The sequence below is a fragment of the Lonchura striata genome, chromosome 2, assembly GCF_046129695.1.
Source record: "Lonchura striata isolate bLonStr1 chromosome 2, bLonStr1.mat, whole genome shotgun sequence".
Classification (NCBI taxonomy): Eukaryota; Metazoa; Chordata; class Aves; order Passeriformes; family Estrildidae; genus Lonchura; species Lonchura striata.
Genome location: NC_134604.1, coordinates 96,003,727 through 96,022,901, shown reverse-complemented (window position 1 = coordinate 96,022,901; position 19,175 = coordinate 96,003,727). Strand labels below are relative to the sequence as shown.

General features: G+C 35.0%; 1 protein-coding gene across 1 annotated transcript in view; it reads right to left on the bottom strand.

Annotated features, from left to right (window-relative positions):
* The window catches only part of STS (steroid sulfatase), a 107,112-nt gene that overhangs the window by 25,741 nt on the left and 62,196 nt on the right, over window positions 1–19,175 (bottom strand). The window contains exons 8-10 of the mRNA XM_077781587.1: window positions 13,094–13,231; window positions 4,021–4,180; window positions 1,342–1,463 (exon numbers count right to left, since the gene is read on the bottom strand). Coding sequence (XP_077637713.1) covers window positions 1,342–1,463; window positions 4,021–4,180; window positions 13,094–13,231 — 420 coding nt within the window. The remainder of the gene's footprint in view (window positions 1–1,341; window positions 1,464–4,020; window positions 4,181–13,093; window positions 13,232–19,175) is intronic.

Genomic DNA, 19,175 nt, shown 5'->3' with positions numbered 1-19,175 from the left:
TCCCCATCCCAGAAAGAGACACACAGTGGCTCTGTTAGACTTAGTTGCTGTCTGGAATTAAACCACAACAACCTTCTATACAAAAGCCAGCTCGTTGTTATGAAAATGTCATTGCCAGGTTCTGAGTGGGCTTTATCATTTGAATGCCTTGGAGAAAGGATGAATCACATTCTACATTGCTGCTGCTCATCAAGTAAATACTAGACTAGTAGACTAGTCCCCCACTGTTGCTCACAATCATTTCCCATCACATTCCCCTTCTGTGAAAAATAAAGGGTTATATAATCTTGCAAAGGTATATGTTTGAGAAAAACAGCTTCTCTGCACACTTGTCTCATTAGGATGCAGAATAACTTCATCCAACACCAGATACAAAATGGTTCTAGGTCAGATTGCTTGGTTATTCCTTATGATTATTTATCAAACACAGAGGCACAGTAATGGTAAATAAATATTATAGGTAATATTTTCCCTTTTCCTAGTTTAAAGTCCAAGATAGGTAGAGAGTCAGCCTACAGATGACCAAGAAGACAGAGTTTCCAAATACTTTAAGTTTGCATATTAGCTATTAAACAGGTCCTTTCCCACAACACTTAAATAAGCCAAAGCTTATTTATTGTTTAGGATCATTATTTTGAAGCTGTAACACAAGTCATCATTTTCAAAGTCAACTGAGATGGGACAAAATGTGTGCTTAACTTCATTCAGCACAGAGATTTCTATAGAAAGGGAAATATGCCTTGGTTAATGTGGAAGGTGCTACTAGAAAGAGTGAGCTCTTAGTTAAAAAAGAACAAATCAGTGAGAAATGCTTTTTTCCTTGGCCTACAAAGTAGAATTATGTCATTCATAAAAAGCATGAAAAGGAACTCTGTAATACTATATTCATTTATTGGATAATTGTGACTTTGACTTAGGGATTCTTCTACATTTTGCTATCTGACTAACAAAAATGGCCAGGCCGACATCATATTTGTGCTGTTATTCAGCAAACCATCCTATTACCTGTGCATTTTTAGGACAATGTAAGAGTCAACCTTGACAACTTCCTTCTGTTGCACAAACTCTCTATCATGAAGATTTAAAAAAAGGACATTTTCGGATACCATAGATCTCAGTGCTGCATTTATATTTAACATTAATACATAACAAAATAATGTCAAACAATGAAATGGTGAGCAGGAATGTAACAGCAAAGACAAAAGTGAAAGAGAAAGAAAAAGGCTAGATATTTTAAACAACTTTTTTGTCACTATAGCCCAAGGCTTCCTCCTGGTTCTTTTCAAGCTGCAATAAAAATTATATTAAATATTTAAAATGTGAACAGGCAAGTTTACTTACTGTTTCCTGGATGCCAGCGCACTGCATTTAAATATGCATTGCAGTAATGGAAGAGAAATTCATGCTTAGATTGAGTAACCTTTCCTTGAAGTAAAGGTAGCAGATCATGTCCATCAATAATCCTGAGTAAGAAAGCATTTCAAAATCAGAAAAATAAATCAAACCTCACTTTCCTAGAAGATATGATAATTCTGCTTATCTGCTGCTTAAAAAACCCAAATCTGAATGGCCACCTCCAATTGGTCAATTCTGAGAAAAACCTTCAGGTGCTCTTCCCTTTGAATTTTACATTACCTAAGGAAACAATTTTACATTTTGCCATTATGAATAGTTCCCTCAACTCTTTTTTTTTTTTTCACTTCTGAGAAAGTGCACAGACATAAGTGAATAAATTGCTACAATAGAGTTCTTCACATATACCTATTCAAGTTTTTGGGAGTAGTCTGGACAAAGTAACTGTAAAACTAGAGAAAAGATGTTGTTCTGTGTTAGGATCCCCAGAAGCAGTGGTAATATCTCTGTTCAGTATATTATGCATACCAGAATTTAAGACAGAAGTGATAATTTAAAATTTGAAAATTAACTGTTTAAATATGTATTTATCAACTAAACACACACGCACATGCACAAATATATGTAAATTCTCTAAATGCTGCTGGACAATTTGATCATGCTTTGAAGGAGTCAGTCCATTTACATAAAAACTGAGTTGTAAAATAAGCAAGACCTTTAGCTGTTTCCCTAAATTAAACCTTTCAATTGCTGACATCAGTTGGCAGGGGAGAAATCATAGTCTGCATTTTTGACCTGGAATGAATTACAAATTTTTCAATAAGTTTTATCAGAAATTACTTTTTGCTGACATAAAGATCAGCAAGTAATTCTTTCTCATTCATTTTGGGTACCATCCCATAAAATCTTTTTGAAACTTATAAAAAGTTTTAAAAGGTCTATGTTGATTTTTATTACCTTTACATACATGCTCATTTCATTGCCATTACATAAAACATTTTTCCTGTTAGTGCAAATACTACAAGTACTAAGCTTACATTTTTAAGTCACATGAGATGATTGAAATCTTGTCAGTAACTGTATGCAACAAAGCCATTCAGAGTAACACTTTTCTCAAAGGATTGGCAGGAAAACTGCCTGGAATTTTGAAAGCTATCTTGTCTGATAACTGCCTTGTGGGTGAATCCCTGTCTGTGGGGATCTGTTAAAACAGAGTCTTTCCCACTTTCAGTTTTTCATGTTCTCTTTCCCAAGTAACAGGCTCTTGTCTTGCGAGCTTGTTCATTAACAGATGCATGTTTAGTGAACACTCCCTGTGCTAGAGCCTGTTGATGGGGAAAAAGGCATCTCCATAAAAATGTCTTCAGTACTCTAGCATTGCTACAGTTGATGGATTCAGAGGAATATATGAGACTTTTCTTTCTAATTTCTCTTCTTTAATTAGGAACATCTCTTCCATTCCTTTTTAACCTGCTCTCTCACAGTGAGAGAATATTAAATTCAGTGGAGCTATAAGAACCCAGCTGCTGGAACAAAAATACTTCAAGCTAGTCCATGATCTAAGATGAAGCAGTACTTATGGCATCAGTCTAGCACAGAAAAATCACAGTGGAGCAACCTACAAGTGAAAGTTACACAACTATATTTGAATTTCTGTGAAGGGGATCAAAAAAAACATCAATACTTAGTATTCACTCAAGCAATAAGAAAACAAAATGCAAAAGATCTGCCACATAAAGAACAGTCAGAAGTTCTGAGGTTTGACATAATTACTGCTTGTAGAGCGTCTCTCAGGACCAACCTGACTAATTTTTAATGTCTTAGACTTGTCCTGCCCTGTCATTTCCTTCAAACACTCAATGAATAATCATTAGCGGAGTGACTGCTCACCACTGGGCTTCCCCATGTGGATTCTTGACACTTAGTGCTCAAAAGCTGTTTGTGAGTGATCAATGTGTTCAAAGCATACACATATCAACAGGTTTCTCTACTTACTGATTTTGGATAACAACAGCATTTAGGCAGAGGCACCTTGCCACTGAGACTGTGTATCTCACAAACAAGATAAAGCCTGGGGATGTAGCAGCATCAGGAAAGCATCTTATGAATTGTGAAGTCCAGTGGCTTTCTTATCAGGCTGCAAAACCCTGTATGGGATTATTTTGACTAACTAGGTATAGAGAAAAAAAAAGGCCAAACAAAACAAAAAACCCCAAACAAAACTGTGAGAAAAGCCTAGTCTAGTTGGCATTTTTATGTGTTTTGTGATATTAAGCAGGTCAAGACTAAACTCATGAAGTTTAAAGTAATTTACACTTATAGTTTCTTTTTCCACCAAATTCACCCATGCAGAACAGAATCTTTTTTGATACATTCATTTTTACTTTTAATAAGTAATTCCAAGTTTGATTTGACTGTACATTGATCTGATGGTGTTTTGTTATCTTTTTGGTGCTTGGTGCTTGTTCTGTGAGTTAAGGTGTATTTACATACAACATTTCTGTAAAATATTATCAGTATGTCAATATGAAAAAGAGACAACATAATATTGCAAGTATAAAACCTAGTTTCATATTTACATTCTCACCTCTATCTTAATAGATATCACCAGAATGAATAAAACACTCATGACACTTCCTCTAAACCAGAGATGACTACAGAGCATACCTGTCAGAGGGTAACTGTGCATCTGCAAGTTGAACAATGGTAGGAAATATATCCATGTTACTCGTTGGCTCATCAATATAGGCACCAGCCTGTACCACTCCAGGCCAACGGAGAAGACCTGGGACACGAATACCTCCTTCCCAGTTTGTTGATTTTCCACCTGAAAAATTTAGTTTTGTTTGCTGAGAAATCAATTTCTTATTTGATAATGCTACCCCATAAGATTCAATTTCCAAATATTAAACATTCTGTCTGGCTAGAATATTTCCATTAGACAAATTTGTCCTATTCTTAATTTTCTGGATTTTCTACCTTCTGTAGTACTCTCTCATTGTAAATTTACTAATATGTCTTTGACAGAGCTTATAAAATTTAAAATTACACCAAAATAAAAAAAATAAATTTAAAATTTAAATTACACCAAATAAAAGTAGTTGTAGCAGATTAAAGAGCACTTCACTGGAATTCTCACATAGGAATTGGCCTAGATAGTGTGTCCCACAGACATATGAACCTGTAACCAATAAACAGGAATCCAAGAAAAGAGCTATACTTAGATGTCTGAGGTATGAACCCAGAGAGGTTGCATGACATTTTATTTAAAATGGTGCTTAATGACTTTATATAGAAGGAAGTACTAATTTAAGTATGTTACTGAATTCTCCACTTCAATGCATTAGAAAGAAATGCACTTCAGTGATGATAACTTTCAGGATACTGTGAAGAACTTTTTGTGTTCTAAACCAACACAATTGCATCAAATGTGCTATCAACTGATTGCCCTCAACAGTGACTTGCAGTCATTTACTGTTTCTACACGATCCATCACTACTGAGTCCTCCCAGCACCTTTTGCAGAAGGGCAATGGGTTTGTTCTCTGACAGCATGTTCACCATTACTGAATAAATAATTGACATGGCTCTGTTTGAAGAGGCATCACAATGCTATTACCTGCACAGTTGTGACTATGTAGAGCATTTCAGGGTGACCTTTGAAATTAATATATCACTTGAAAAAGAAACCTCTGTCAAACAGATGGGTTTTGGATATGGTTAAACACTGTCAGGGCCATTTGGAAATAAATTGAGATTATTTTATACAATTAAAATATCTGGAAAAAACAGGAATATATGGGTTGGACTTCTGCCATTAAGTGAATCAAATAGCAATTAATGGTTCAGTCAAAACTACTACACGACTATTTTTTTTTCTGTATCTCCCTTTTTCAAGTAAAAAAAAGAAAAGAAGAGAAAAGAAAAAAATTATTACAACAAAATATTTCAAAAGTTCTGTTTCTTCAACATCCTAAACACCCAAGATCCCTCATAGATGTCAATACCTTTGGTATTGACCCCAGGCCTTGTTATACATGCTGTGTATTTTACTGACTTCTCCATGATCTTTTCCATTTCAGCAAAGAGGGTTCAGAATCCACCTGGTTTTCTACAGGAATTTCACTGTAAAGATAAGTAGTAACTTCAAGAGAGACAACTCTTTTTTTGTATAAGTTTACCTTTTTCTTTTCTTGTAACCGAAAGGCTATTAGGTCAATATTCTTTGTTATATCAGATTTTTGCTTATTTTTTTTTCATAGGCTTTATCAGAACTCATAATATTGAATAGACAGGGACACATCTAGTCTGATATCAGAAAAGTTGAACTTTTTAATATTAAGCCTTATGTCAAGCAACAATATTTGCTTAAGTTGTTTTTTTTTTAAAGTGTCAAGATCAGATCTCAACTAGATTGTCTGTCTTCTAGAAAACTCTTAAAAGTTTACTGTCATGTCTGAGTTAAATGCAATTCCATTCTCATGATGTAGTTTGTGATTACCTAGGCAAGAATGAGATGCATGTCCTATTTTTGTTTACATTCTAGAAAAATACTATTTTTAAAACACAACTCTGAAGAAAATGTAGATTTAAGTTCATAAAGTGTTATTTGGGGACATGTAGAACACCTGTCACCAGAAAAAAGTATTCACCCAAAAGTATGCTGCTCAGTTGTTAATGTTGCTGGGTCAAGATCAGTGCAGATGGCAATAGACTGTGTCCACCTTCTGTAGAAAAGATGCCTCCACCCCTGTACAACAGCCATTAAGTTTTTCAGCGTTTGGTGGTAATTAGGTGTTACACAGCAGGAAAGACTAGTAACCTGACTGAGCTATGGTACATAGAAAATCCTGACTGGGAGCTGGTTAATCCAAATAAAAATACAAGCATAAGGCCATAAAATTACAGATATCCTCAAATGAACATACTTTTAGTGAACAGATACATCAGGGAGGTGATTTAGTTCACGAGCCAGATCCTAATTCTGTGTATACATGACAGCAGCTCTATGGATGAAGGGTATCAACAAACAGACAACACTAAGAGTTGATCTATGCCTCAGGTAGCTTTAGGCATGATGTTCCTTTCATTTCTGTGTGCCTGTCTGAACCAAGTAAGAGTGCTAGCTAGAGTAGATGTTTAAATAAAGTCTTCATATACTGTTGTCTCCTGTATAATCTGAAGACAGAGAAATTTCAAAGTAGTGGTAAATGTGATTTTCACACATGCTGTGATTCTTAAAACCTAGATATTTGGTCACTTTCACAGTTCTTAGGTTCACAGTACAATTTTCTTGAATCAGCAGAAAAGGACAGAAAAATTGCACATTACCCAAGTACAAAGGAACACTCCACAAACCCTGATGCCCTGCTGTAAGATAGAAAAGCAAAATGGATTCCACAGCAGGGCTTTCTTCCTACTTACGTCTATGAAGAAGTGACTGCTGTTTCCCTTTCAAAAGGCTAATTGGAGCATAATTTTTTTTTACATCTCTGGAGACTGGGAATAGCAGAGAATCAGGGCAGGAATTACAGGTCATTGCAGAAGATTGTCTTCTATTATCTCTGCTTACATGGTGTTCATTTTTATTAGAATTGTGCTTAGCAACTGCAGGTGCTTAATACTCATACCCGATTAAAAATCCCTGGACATTTCTCATCTTTAAAACTCTAGCTGTTAAAACTTTGTTCAAGATATCAGTTTATTTTTTCCTTATTGAAAAAAAATCAAGGTTATACTGCTGATGCTTGAAACATGTAGCAAACATCTGAATGGCTAATAAAATAAAAAATAAATTTTAAAAAAATCATTATTTTGAAACAAAATCTCTTGATATTTAAGGACCTGGTTCATTAGTTTTTTATTTTGGTCAGACTTGACAACATAGAAACAGATAAAAGACTGAAACCTAGTAGCCTATTTGCTTTCAAAATCTAGGCAACCTACCTTTTTGGTATTTTTGTTCTCTTAAAGTCTTCTAAAAGTGTTTCTCAAACAGCACAAAATACACGAGTCTGTATTCTCCTGCTTAGTCATCTATGCTTACTGAGTAGTTGCACCTTTCAGTGTTATATTGAACAATAGCCTACATTCACCTTTCCTGAAAAATCTGCAGGACCAGGCAAAATACAGACATAACTCTCTGCAGTCATCCACAACATGATGTCAAATTTCCATTTTAACCTCATTTCAAATCTTAGCTAAAAGAAGATATATTTTTTCCCCCTCTGGTTTAAATTGACTGCTATTACCTAACCCTGGCAATAGAGCTTTTACAAAGGATGATATATAAAGGAGAACTCTGCAGTAAATCACTATTAACATTATGAATGATCAATGAAAAAACTATTTGAAATAACTTTCTTAAATCACCTGGATTATAACCATACTACCTTTTCCTTCATATATTCTAAAAACAAAGCTTCCAAACTCAATTTATTCTCTTGAATGATAGAGAAACACAACATTAATTACTCTACCCATCTATACTGGACTTAGTGCCACAAATATCAACAATCAAGACTGGTTACTATTGTTTACTTTATAAAATGGTTGAACAACAATTTATTTTCAATGACAACTTTACTCTTACTGATTTTTAACTTGTTTCATGTACTGTTTTTGTTAATTTTATTTATGATAATCTGAGCTATTCTTGTACAGGTGAATGGAATCGATATGGTTTGTTTGGATGTTTCTCATCTAATATTTCTTCCAGTCAAATGAAATTATCTCTGAGGATACTTTTTGTTTCAGTCAAAATTACAATATGGGTTGATTATTTAAAAATCTGGATCACATCAGAGAGACTATAAAAATACAGTACATTTGAAAAAAAAGACAACTACTGCTTTATTTCAAGTCAAAAGAAAACTCCAACAGATGTTACTAGATATGCCATAGCATGATTCCTGGGGTCAAAGTAATGGTCAGCTTGATTTCTCTGTGGTTTACAGGAAGAAAATATTTACTAACAACTTTAAGAAATCCTGCTGAAGTAACTTATCACTGTAATATCTAAACTTGTTTGACAGTAATACATTTTAAAAAACCTGTGTATTCATTTCTTGTTTTAGTTTCACAGACCTATAGCAGATTTTTTAAAAAATCAGGGTCTAAGTCCTTAGGAGACATTAATTATTATTTTTATGGATATTAACAAATAATTATGATATATATATTTCTAAGGCAAAAAAAAAGCACTTAAAATTAATATTCACACAGTCTGGCTTTATCAGTGTTTGGCTCCACTTCCATTATCAGCAGACCCACTCTGCACTCACTCATGACTCTGGCAGCAGGACAGTAGCCAAGTGTCTGTATTGTGCTAAATGCTTCATAAGTACAAAGAAAAACTGTTTCTAATGCAGGTCTGAGGTACATGCAAAATTTACATAGCCAAAAGACAGTAAGATGTAAGGAGATTGAACAGAAAATCCAGTATCTGACAAAGTGGGACAGATGTCAACAAGTGATAGCAAGGGAGGACTTGTACTATCTGCATATGTACCAGTGAAATACTAAAATACTATAGTGAGAAAAAGTGTAGAGAAAAGTTTCTATTGCCTTCCTTGTTTACTGATATAAATTATGTATATGTGTGTATATAAGAATACACACACACACATGTATATATATATATATATATATATATATATATATATATATGATAGCACACTGAGGCTAATTCAAGAAATTACTTACTAAGAAACTAAATAGAAATTACCACAAAGTATTTTGAATCAAAATCTCAGGATATCAAAGAAGAATATAATGGCTTTCTTTAAATCAGCCACTTTACACATCTTGTTAATATAGAAGAAATTCTATTCACTTATTCATTCTACTCCTCTTATTTGAAAGTAGAAATCCAAAGTATATGGAAAAATTAATCTTACTTCTGCTCCTAAAGAAAAGCTATGGCGACTACATCAAATGGACATGCTTCAGTGAAGCAGCTAGTGAAAAATACCTAAGAAGAAGTCAGTGCAGGTATCCTGGAAATCATTTATACAAGCAGTACCTTAATGTTCTACACTTTCAACAGACAAATATTACAGAACTGAAAAAAAACAGACTGGAAAAATTGCATAGAAAATTTTAAAAAGACATTCCAGTTACACCTATTACTTTCCAAATTTCAATATAAAATTGTTAATATTAATGTATTAATTAAGCTGTTAATATTTTTAATTTAATTAAAATTATTTTAATAGTGTCTTGTACAATTCCCAGGAGTATCTAATGAGTTCATGTAAGAAGGCCTTCAGTTGCAAAGAAATTCCTACTAAAATAACCACTATTTTTTGTTTTAGGATCTGTATCTAGATTTAAACCTTTGAAAGACCTTTAGCAAAGACCTTCAGGAAAAGTTACTAAGGAACATTAATCAAGGGTTAGGAGACAAAGGATTGTCATGAATCAAAATCTGACTAGGAAACAAAAACATAAAACAAACAGCCTGTGTCCTTTTGCAAAAATACCTAAAAAAAAATAGTAAGGTACCTTGATACTGCACGTACCATTTTAGTATATTTACTTCAGTTTTGAAAGGGAAGTAATTCACACAGGAAAATAACAAAAAATTATGAACAAGTAAAAACTCATAAATTAAAAATCATAAGAGAGATGAAAGAGAGTTATCTTCTGAATTTTGCCTCTGCCAAGAGCCACAGTAAAAGTATACAAAACAAATCTAAACTAGGGAAAAATTAAAATTTTCCCTCCTTTATGCTATATCAGTGAGAACACGTTATTAAACTTCAAGATGTTCCATGAAATTTGCAACTCTCCCATTTTATACTAGAAAATGAAAGAACTGTGCTCTCATGGATAAGTGCTAGAGGCTATGCTCAGATTTTAGAAGGACTCAAAGTGGGAATTCATCTTTATATGATAAAAAATTATATAATTAATGTTAAGAATCTTGGTAGAATCGAAATTGTCAGGATTCACATTTTAAACCAAGGTCATACTGTCTAGGATTGGGATCTTCTTAGGCATTTTATTTACTACACAGATCCTGATAACCAACCATCAGAAAAAGGCCACTGGAAAGAGATTTTGATCCATCACTTCAGTATTACTATGTAATGTCTTCTGAAAAGGAATACTGCAGAAATAAACCAGATTGTGTAGGACAGCAATTGGTTAGCTCTGATTTCTAACTATCCAAATTTATGGTGGACTGTCTGTAGTTAGAATCCAGAGTAATAAAACCTTCAGACAACAATTTCCCCTTTTTACTTTGAGTTTTGCAGCACTAGCTTAACTCTCCAAACCCCTCTTAATTTTTATTATTGGTACTTATTTGGCAAGGTACCAAGAGAAATTAGTGAGTTAGCATTGCAGAGATCAGTTAAGAGCTTTTGATTTTAGGGCAGAACCAATTATTGCTGAGCATACTGCTCCAGCTCTGATAAGAGGGTCAAGTGGCTTGATTCATATTTGCATTCATACAGCACTCAGAGACAAAAAGATAAATAGTGGAGATGGACTAGCTGAGACAGGGAGGCAGAAAGGATATGTGTGTCTCACAGGTCTTTACACACCAAAGGAAGCAAATTCCTGGTGTGTGGACACATAAGCACAAGCAGCATAAAGATGGTCCTTCTGCTTTTTTAGGCTCATTGCTATTTCTGGGGCTTCACAGGTCTGTTTCTCATAAACTCTGACAGAGATGTACAGACAATTTTCATCACGCACATCACATGACTTTTAATATTAATAAATTCCTATGTATGAAAATTGCTAGTTATGCAACTAATTTATCATTTTTACCTCAGTCCTTTTGAAAATGATGCACAATATACCTGTTAAATTAAGGACTGATTTTGAGATGGAGGGAGTGGAATGTAAAGCAGAATTAATTGTATTTTAAAATGTTAAAAGTATATTCAATTAATTGCATGGATATTTTAATTTTTATTTATTAAAAATGTTTCTCATCAAATAATAATTTTGCTTCTTACATTGTGATTATTTTCTAATCCATTTGTCAGCACAGCAGAGGTGTTAACTGCAAACTACACAATTTTTCATTTTTTTCAAAAAAAAAGCCCCATTATTACCCAACTAAACCTATTCAACCAGATTTTGTTTCTTATTCCAGGTAAGATCTATTTCAACTTTTTCTCTGCACTGTAAGTATGAATACAAAATTTTGCAAGGCTTGAGAGAGACTCCATTTAATCAAAGTTCTTCAAGAAGACATATTCCCAAGTGTATTTTTTTGCTTCCTTATAATTTATCCTGTACCTTATGTCTGGCACACTAGAAGGCAAATATTTTTTAGAGCTTCTAAAACACCTCAGGCTGTGCCTACGGCTACAGATATGTAACCATATGGTTCCTTAATTACTTAAATCACTATGCAAGGCCTATGTGCTAATGTTCAAGATATATTTCACTCTGGTGTTAGCCCAAGGGGACCCATCTGATAGACCTCACCACTTTGGAATTCCTTGTTTTTCTCATGTAGCATTTTCTTTGAAGCTCTCTTAAAATGTAAGGGTCATTTCTCAGTCAGATACCTACTGAGTAAAAACTGTGGGGTCCTCTTGCTTGAAAACCTCTCTGTATGGTTACTGCTTTCTCTAGATGCCTGAATTTTTTTCCTTTTGGAAGTTTTGCAGGTGATACAAATCTGGCAAGACTAGAAGATTGTGTTACCTTTCAAAGGGACTTTGATAGACTTGGAGAAATGGGCCAAAAGGAACCCCATTAATTGCAGCAAAGGAAATATCAAGTCCAGAATCTTCACAGCAGCAACCTCTAGCAAAGCAAAGGCTGAGGAGTAGCTGGCTGGAAAGCAGCTCTGCAGAGAGGGACTGGAGGGTTCTAATGAGCAATCAGCTGAACATGAGACAGCAATGTGCCCTTCTGGCAACGAAGGACAACATCACTCTGCACTGCAGTAGGAAGAACACTTCAGGGCAGTCCTGCTCTCTGCTCAGCACTGCTGAGACATACCTGGAGCACTGGGTTCAAGTGCAGAAATCCCCAGTACAAGGTTCATGGGCATACTGGAATGAGTTTGAACGAAGGTGATGAATGATTAAGTGATTGGAGCATTCAATATATGAGGAGAGGCTGAGAAAAATGTTCATCCTGGAGAAGAAAATGCTTACCAGGATCTTATCCATCTGTAGGGATTACATGGATTTATCTGAGTAAAGAGGACAGAGCTTGACTCCTTTTAGTGGGGGGCCACTGACAGGACAAGAGGCAATGGACACAAACTAAACCACACAAAACTCCATTTAAACATAAGAAAAAGTGGGTTTTTTATGGTGAGTGTGATCCAACACTAGAGAAAGTTGCCCAAGGAGGCTATGAAGTTTCCATCACTGGAGATTTTCATAACTTAACTAGATACAATCCTGAGCAGTATGTTATAGCTGACCCTGCTCTGCAGGGGTTGGGACTGCAGACCTTGGGAGATGCCTTCAGGCTCAACTACTATGAGTTTGCTGGGTTTCTTTGATCTTGACCCTTGAAATATGAGTGGAAAACAAACTACTCAGCCTCTACCTAGTGAAAGAATGAAAATAAATTAATCTCTCATAAAGAAACAAGACGACTCATTGAATTTCATTAGAAAGAATAAAAACAAACATTTTTACTTTATTTTGAATACATGAAAGATTTTGACCTTGGCCACATACTACATTACAGTTTTGGTGCAAACCCAAGGACATGCTTTTTCTTACATTTTTCGAGAACAATCAGAGAATATTCACCTTTATATATGCCATTGTATCCTCCATGGACTTCTCCAGCACTGGATATTTCTTCAACATGAGCCCCTTGGTCAGATGTAAAGTATACAAGACTTTTGTCACTCAGATTATGCCTCTCCAGCACATTCAGAACTTGCCCTAAGTGAAAAAAAAAAAAAAAAAAAAAGAAAAAAAAAGAAAAAAGAAAAAAAAAAGAAAAAATAAAAGAAACAAAGGACAGGCTTAAGAATCACAGAATGAACTAGGCTGGAAAAGACCTTTGGGATCATCAAATTCAACCTATGACCTAACCTAACGCTTCCTCATCAACTAAACCATGGCACTGAGTACTGTGTCCAGTCTATTTTTTAAACATGTCCAAGGATGGTGACTCCACCCTTTCCCTGACCAGACAATTTCAGTGCCCAATCACTCTTTCAGTGAAAAATTTTTTTTCTGATGGCTAACCTAGACTTGACCTTATACAACTTAAACTGTGTCCTCTTGTTCTGTCAGCTGTTGCTTGGAAAAAGACAACAACCCCACCTGAATACAGCCACCATTCAGGGAGTGATAAAGTCACCCCTGAGTCTCCTGTTGTCCAGGCTGAACATCCCAAGCTCCCTCAGCTGTTCTTCACAGGGCTTGTGTTCCAAGCCCCTCACCAGCCTGGTTGCCCTCCTCTGGACACTGGGGACTTTAAATGACTTTTTCATTAGCCTTGGCACATAGAAATATGTGTGTTATGCCTTTTTGAGGCCACTTTTCACATAAACTCTCTTATGTTCAGCAATTGGCACATGCAGCACACAGTAGGGACCAACCACACAGGCCTTGTAGCAATCGGGACCATGACTCAGTTGCTGCAGGGTTTCTTGAAGAACAGAATGACAGGATCTGTGCACATCAGAGAGAAGGGCTAATCCACAGAGAGCAGCTGACTTTTGGAAGCAGTTGCTCCCAGTCAAGGAAACCCCTTAGCAAGAAGATTCAAGCCACTGAAGATATTTAGTAGCACTGAGGAAAGAGTCAGCATGCAGAGCAGATCTCACAGTTTGCTGCCTAGCAACCTATAGAGACAACATGGCAAAAATCTCAGTGCGAATATTAGACAAAACAAAAAGTAAGAGAATGCATGTAGCACCTTTAAAGTATGTATGGTTTCATTATCAAGCCTAATAATTATCCCTTTATATCATATGGAAAAACATCAACTAAACTGAAAACATTCATGGTAATAAACACACCCAGGTGCACACATTTAAAAGAAGCATCCACAGGGATATGTCTTGTACCTCTTAGGCACCATGGACTCATGTTTCATTTTCACAAAGGGCTCCTCACACTACTTTGGCACTGTGGAGGGCCTTGCAGTTATATAAATTACACTGAAACCTATTTAGGCTGAATTCTTTGAAGTGTGTTTCTGTATGAATTAGAGTGAAGCTTCTCTTTGTAACTTGCTCCAGTGAATTTTATACTGATTAGGACCTAAAATTATTGGTCCTGGGAAATGATCAAAGCTTAAGAATATAATTCTTCATATCAGCCTGACAATGAACCTGTCCTTTAGGGATCTCAGAACATATAAAGATAATTCTGTCTTCATAACCATTTTATCTTTATTCTTTTACTTAAGCATCCAAGAATGGTCCAATTTGAATGTTAATTTTGATTTGCTAACCTGACCACTAAGAATGAATTCATCATCTGATGCCCAATTATTGTGTCAAAGAGGATGAGATAAGAACTTTGGAATACAGAGCCTTCTAAATGGTTTTCAGATTACCGTATCTGTTGCTATGCTCTTTTTCTGGATAAGGAGTAATTACCTTACTTTAATGCTACTATTTCTAGTTGCCTCTTAATGCTATATCATTTTAAAACAGTATTTTTAAAATGTTTGACTGTCTTAATTTTTCAAATGACTGGATCAAGAATAAACATCATCTGCTAAATTTAAGTAGATACCTGTTGGTTTTGCTTGTAAAGTAGGAGCAAAGAAGAAATGTAAGAGTAGGAGAATTTGTTTATGTAAATTTTGAAGCCTTGTGGGTGTTGAAATTTCCCAACAGAGCTGAGAAAATCTGTTACAAAGGCTGACATTTTAAAGCTGGTGGGTTGAGGGAAAATCATGCAGATCCATCTGACAAGCCACGCGTTTGCTGCATGAAGTGGATGGACTTAGTGCCAGAAAAGAACGAGGCAATTTCCCATTGGCTTCTGAATCTGTTTGGAGAATATATTGCTAAGTGATTACAATATCTCTTGAAAATGTGCCAATGATGATAAAAACGTAGAGTACAAAGATAAATTAGTAAATTATATGTAGGTATACAGCCTACATGACCTTCAGAGTTCCCTTCCAACCTACATCAAGATATGATTTTATGATAGTGACAATAAATAGTATTGTGCAAAGAAATATATGTGCAGTGATGTGCACAACTTTTTTCTTTTTTACATACATCATGTTCATGATGAAATTGAACTTTCAAATTAATCTTGTATATAAACCAAAATGAAAATAAAATGAGAATGGCACTCAGTATATAACTTTAAATGATCTCTGGTGATTGAAGGCATTGGTAATCATTCAATAATGACCACTTTGATTTCCCAACTAATTTGGGAAGATATGAGAAGCAATGAAAATTGTCTCACTATCACAGATAATTAAATTTAAAAGTTAATATTAAATTTAAATGTAAGACAATATGATTTTTTTAATGATGTTGAGTAACTCAGCTTACTCTGAAAAAAATATTAAATTCTGACACTCAAACATGTCCAATTTTAGAATGCATAGAAATTCTAGTCCGTTGTTAAACTCAATGGTAAAACTTCCATTTCCTACAAAAGGATTTTGAAACACAGAGGATTGCCTACATTAGGTTTAACTAATGAATGCTAAAATGGCTATTTATCTTAGCAGCAATATCTGTATAACTATTAATCCATCTGTACTGTTTTTCAGTACAGATGGACTAATAATGGTAATTCAAAAAACAATACTGTCAGAGTATGGCAGTCACTACACACTCACAAACAAACCTTCAATTTCTATTTTGATCTTGAACACTGGCACCTACTTGAATGAAAACTGTAAACAGCAAAGTGTGTGCTACCAGGAGATGAGACGCATTTAAGTACATTTGAATGTTGTGACTCCTGTTAACACAAGAAAGAGTTTAAATTAAAATACCTTGCTTGAAAGCCACATAATGAAAAATTAACTGCCATACTGATCTATGTGGATGGTACCAGTTATTTCTTTTCTGATTCGAACAGAATATATTTGGAAAGACAACATTTCTGAATATCCAAATCAATCTCGCTGACGGAGCTCCATAATTTCTGCATCTATTTAGCAACTAGAATTTCAGATCAAGCTACTCCTACCACTGCCATTATAGGAATGTATTCTGCAATGTAGGTAACTAACATTGTAGCAAACAAAGGTGTTAGGACATTGGACATTTTTCTTATGTTTATATATTTTTAAGATACAAAACAGATTGAGGACTGCACTAAGATGTTACTTGTTTTAATGAGTACATCAATGTTCCAAAATTTAAATGAAGCTTCTTGTGAAATGTACTGAGGAGTGCTCTCTGAATTCCGCTCTCCATTCTTGCTTCAAGCTGTGTAAAATTATGAAGAATTGTTTCATTCTGAATGTGAAAATGCCAATTTCAGTGGAGTGATAGCCATGTGAAAGTGAGAAGAGCAATTGACTCGGTTCTTTGGAAAGAAACAGAGCGCCATGCTGCTTTTCAACTTCTCCAGCACAGCCGGAATGGTAGCTGAACCAGCCTTGCTAATGATGATCATAATTACTGAGTTTTGACTCATGTAAAGCTGCTACTGTATGCATCTACAAAAAGAGATAGGGTTTATAAAAAATGGCTATTCATTTGTAAACAAGGTAAAAACACTGAAAAACAATAATGTATTTACAAACATGTTAGCGATTTGGAAAAGTGTTTAGTCAAGCAAGCATATGAACAAATGCATTTTATTCAAAAGTTTACTGTCATTTCAAGTCAATGGAAAAGAAATATTATTTGTATGAAATCAAAATAATTTAGAATATTGATGAAATTGTGAATAAGAAGTTAGAGGTAATAGAATACCTCTGTGTAATATAGGCATTAGAAAAAAACAGTCTCTCTACCTGTGACGAAAGCTTTAAAGCAGTTTGCCGGATTCAAAGAAAAAACATGTTTCAGATGGAGGATTAAGGATCTGTATCAAGAAAAGACCATTGACAGTAAAGGAAATTCCTATTAATGTAACACTATTTTCCAACTCCAGTAAACTTTCCCATGCCTCTCTTGTATCCAGAAACTTACATCAGTATTGAGACAATTATTGAAAAAAGATTCCAATAGATCAGTCTGGGAAAATAAGCCATGACATCACTGCCTAGAAGAGGTAATTTGATTATGTTGAGGTTTTATTGTTTTTATTTGCTGTTCAAAATTTGCTACTGCTGCTCATGTTTGGCTTTGAATAGCATCATAAACCAGAATCACAACTTGTAGTCAGCTCCAGGCATTCACCTCTGTGAGTAGTAAGCCTTTGAATAAATGCATAAAATCCTAAAAATTAATGCTACATGCATAAATATTTGGAATACCATATTTCTCCCAGAAAGTATATTGATGTCTTTCGACTATATACCCATAGGTTTACTACATAGCAAACCTCTTGGGAGCCCCTTTCTGCTACAGCATTTTAAGGTTTTGTCACAGTTAATCATCTTTTCAGGGCTCAAAGGCTAAGATTTTCACCTTATGAAAACAGCTTCTGCATACCATCATTCACAAGCTAACAATAATTTTAATCTCTGTGTTGATTTTCTGTGATGAAGAAAAGATAGTTCACTTTAATGCAGTGATCTGATTACAAAATCCACTGACTAAAACCTTTGTATTAAAACAAACTTATAACTAAGATCAAGACACTCCTATCTTAATTTTAGCTTTTGTACATTTCAGGTTATTAATATGCAAATATTCCCATAGTATGCTCAGAGCCATCCAGTTTCTTTTGATAAATATGTAAATCAGTTTGTCTGTGCAGTGGGGAAGTAATTATCACTTTCAGACCTAGTCATTCAGTACAACACTTGAGGTAAAGATGGAAAATAATAAAACCATTGACAGCAACACAAGAAGTGGCTGCACATATGATGAACAGTACATAAACTCTGCACGCAATTTGTTTAACATTCAGAGCTAAAACACAACTACTGCAGAGTGGAAATTCTGGGACAAAGCATTAGAATGTGCTATGGCACATTATCTAGCCAGTCAGCAGAACACATCCACCTTTGAAGACAAGTGATCTCATAAGGAGGACATTAGCATACGAACCTCAAAGGTGAGAGTGAATACTAGGTAGTACGACTCTTTGATGAGAACAAAAAATAGATGCATAACTAATTACAAAATGTATAAGGTTCTTCCTGCATAAAGAAAGTAGAGTGTGTATTCAGTACAAAGCCTTGAATCGGTACTACTGTGCTACTATTTCTAAAGTTACACAATGGAAACAATCCATACAACAAAATCTTCTCCAAAAGTACATAGCTGGAGTCTCAAGTGTGCTAAGCTCCTGGTATGATAACTTAGTGGTGTCTTCAATGTCAACAGGAAATTCTGTCAAAAAGTAGCATCTGGTTCTGAAATAAACCATCTATATAAGTGTTTTAATTTGTAACAGAAATGCATATTTACAGTAAATCCAGTCATGGACAGTTAACATATTTATGTTTCCATAGCAAAACTCTCTTGGATTTTGTGACCTGGATTTCTTTCCAAGTCTAATTTCAAGAACAAATCCTGAGAATGCAACTAAGGCACTCATACTACTAATGGGCATTTAGTCAGGGACCACAGTAGAGTTGATCTGAAGTGGGTTTCTAGTCTCTTCTGGTGTGCTGACAGTCTTTTTCCATCTCCGAAGACACTTCATACCTGCCACTGTTGGCAATTTTAAACATGGTAGGATTGATAAATTCTCCAGTAGAAGTCTAGAGCAGGCACAGTCCAACTCCAGCTGTGTATGCTGTAGATACATTGAGAGTGGGATCTAC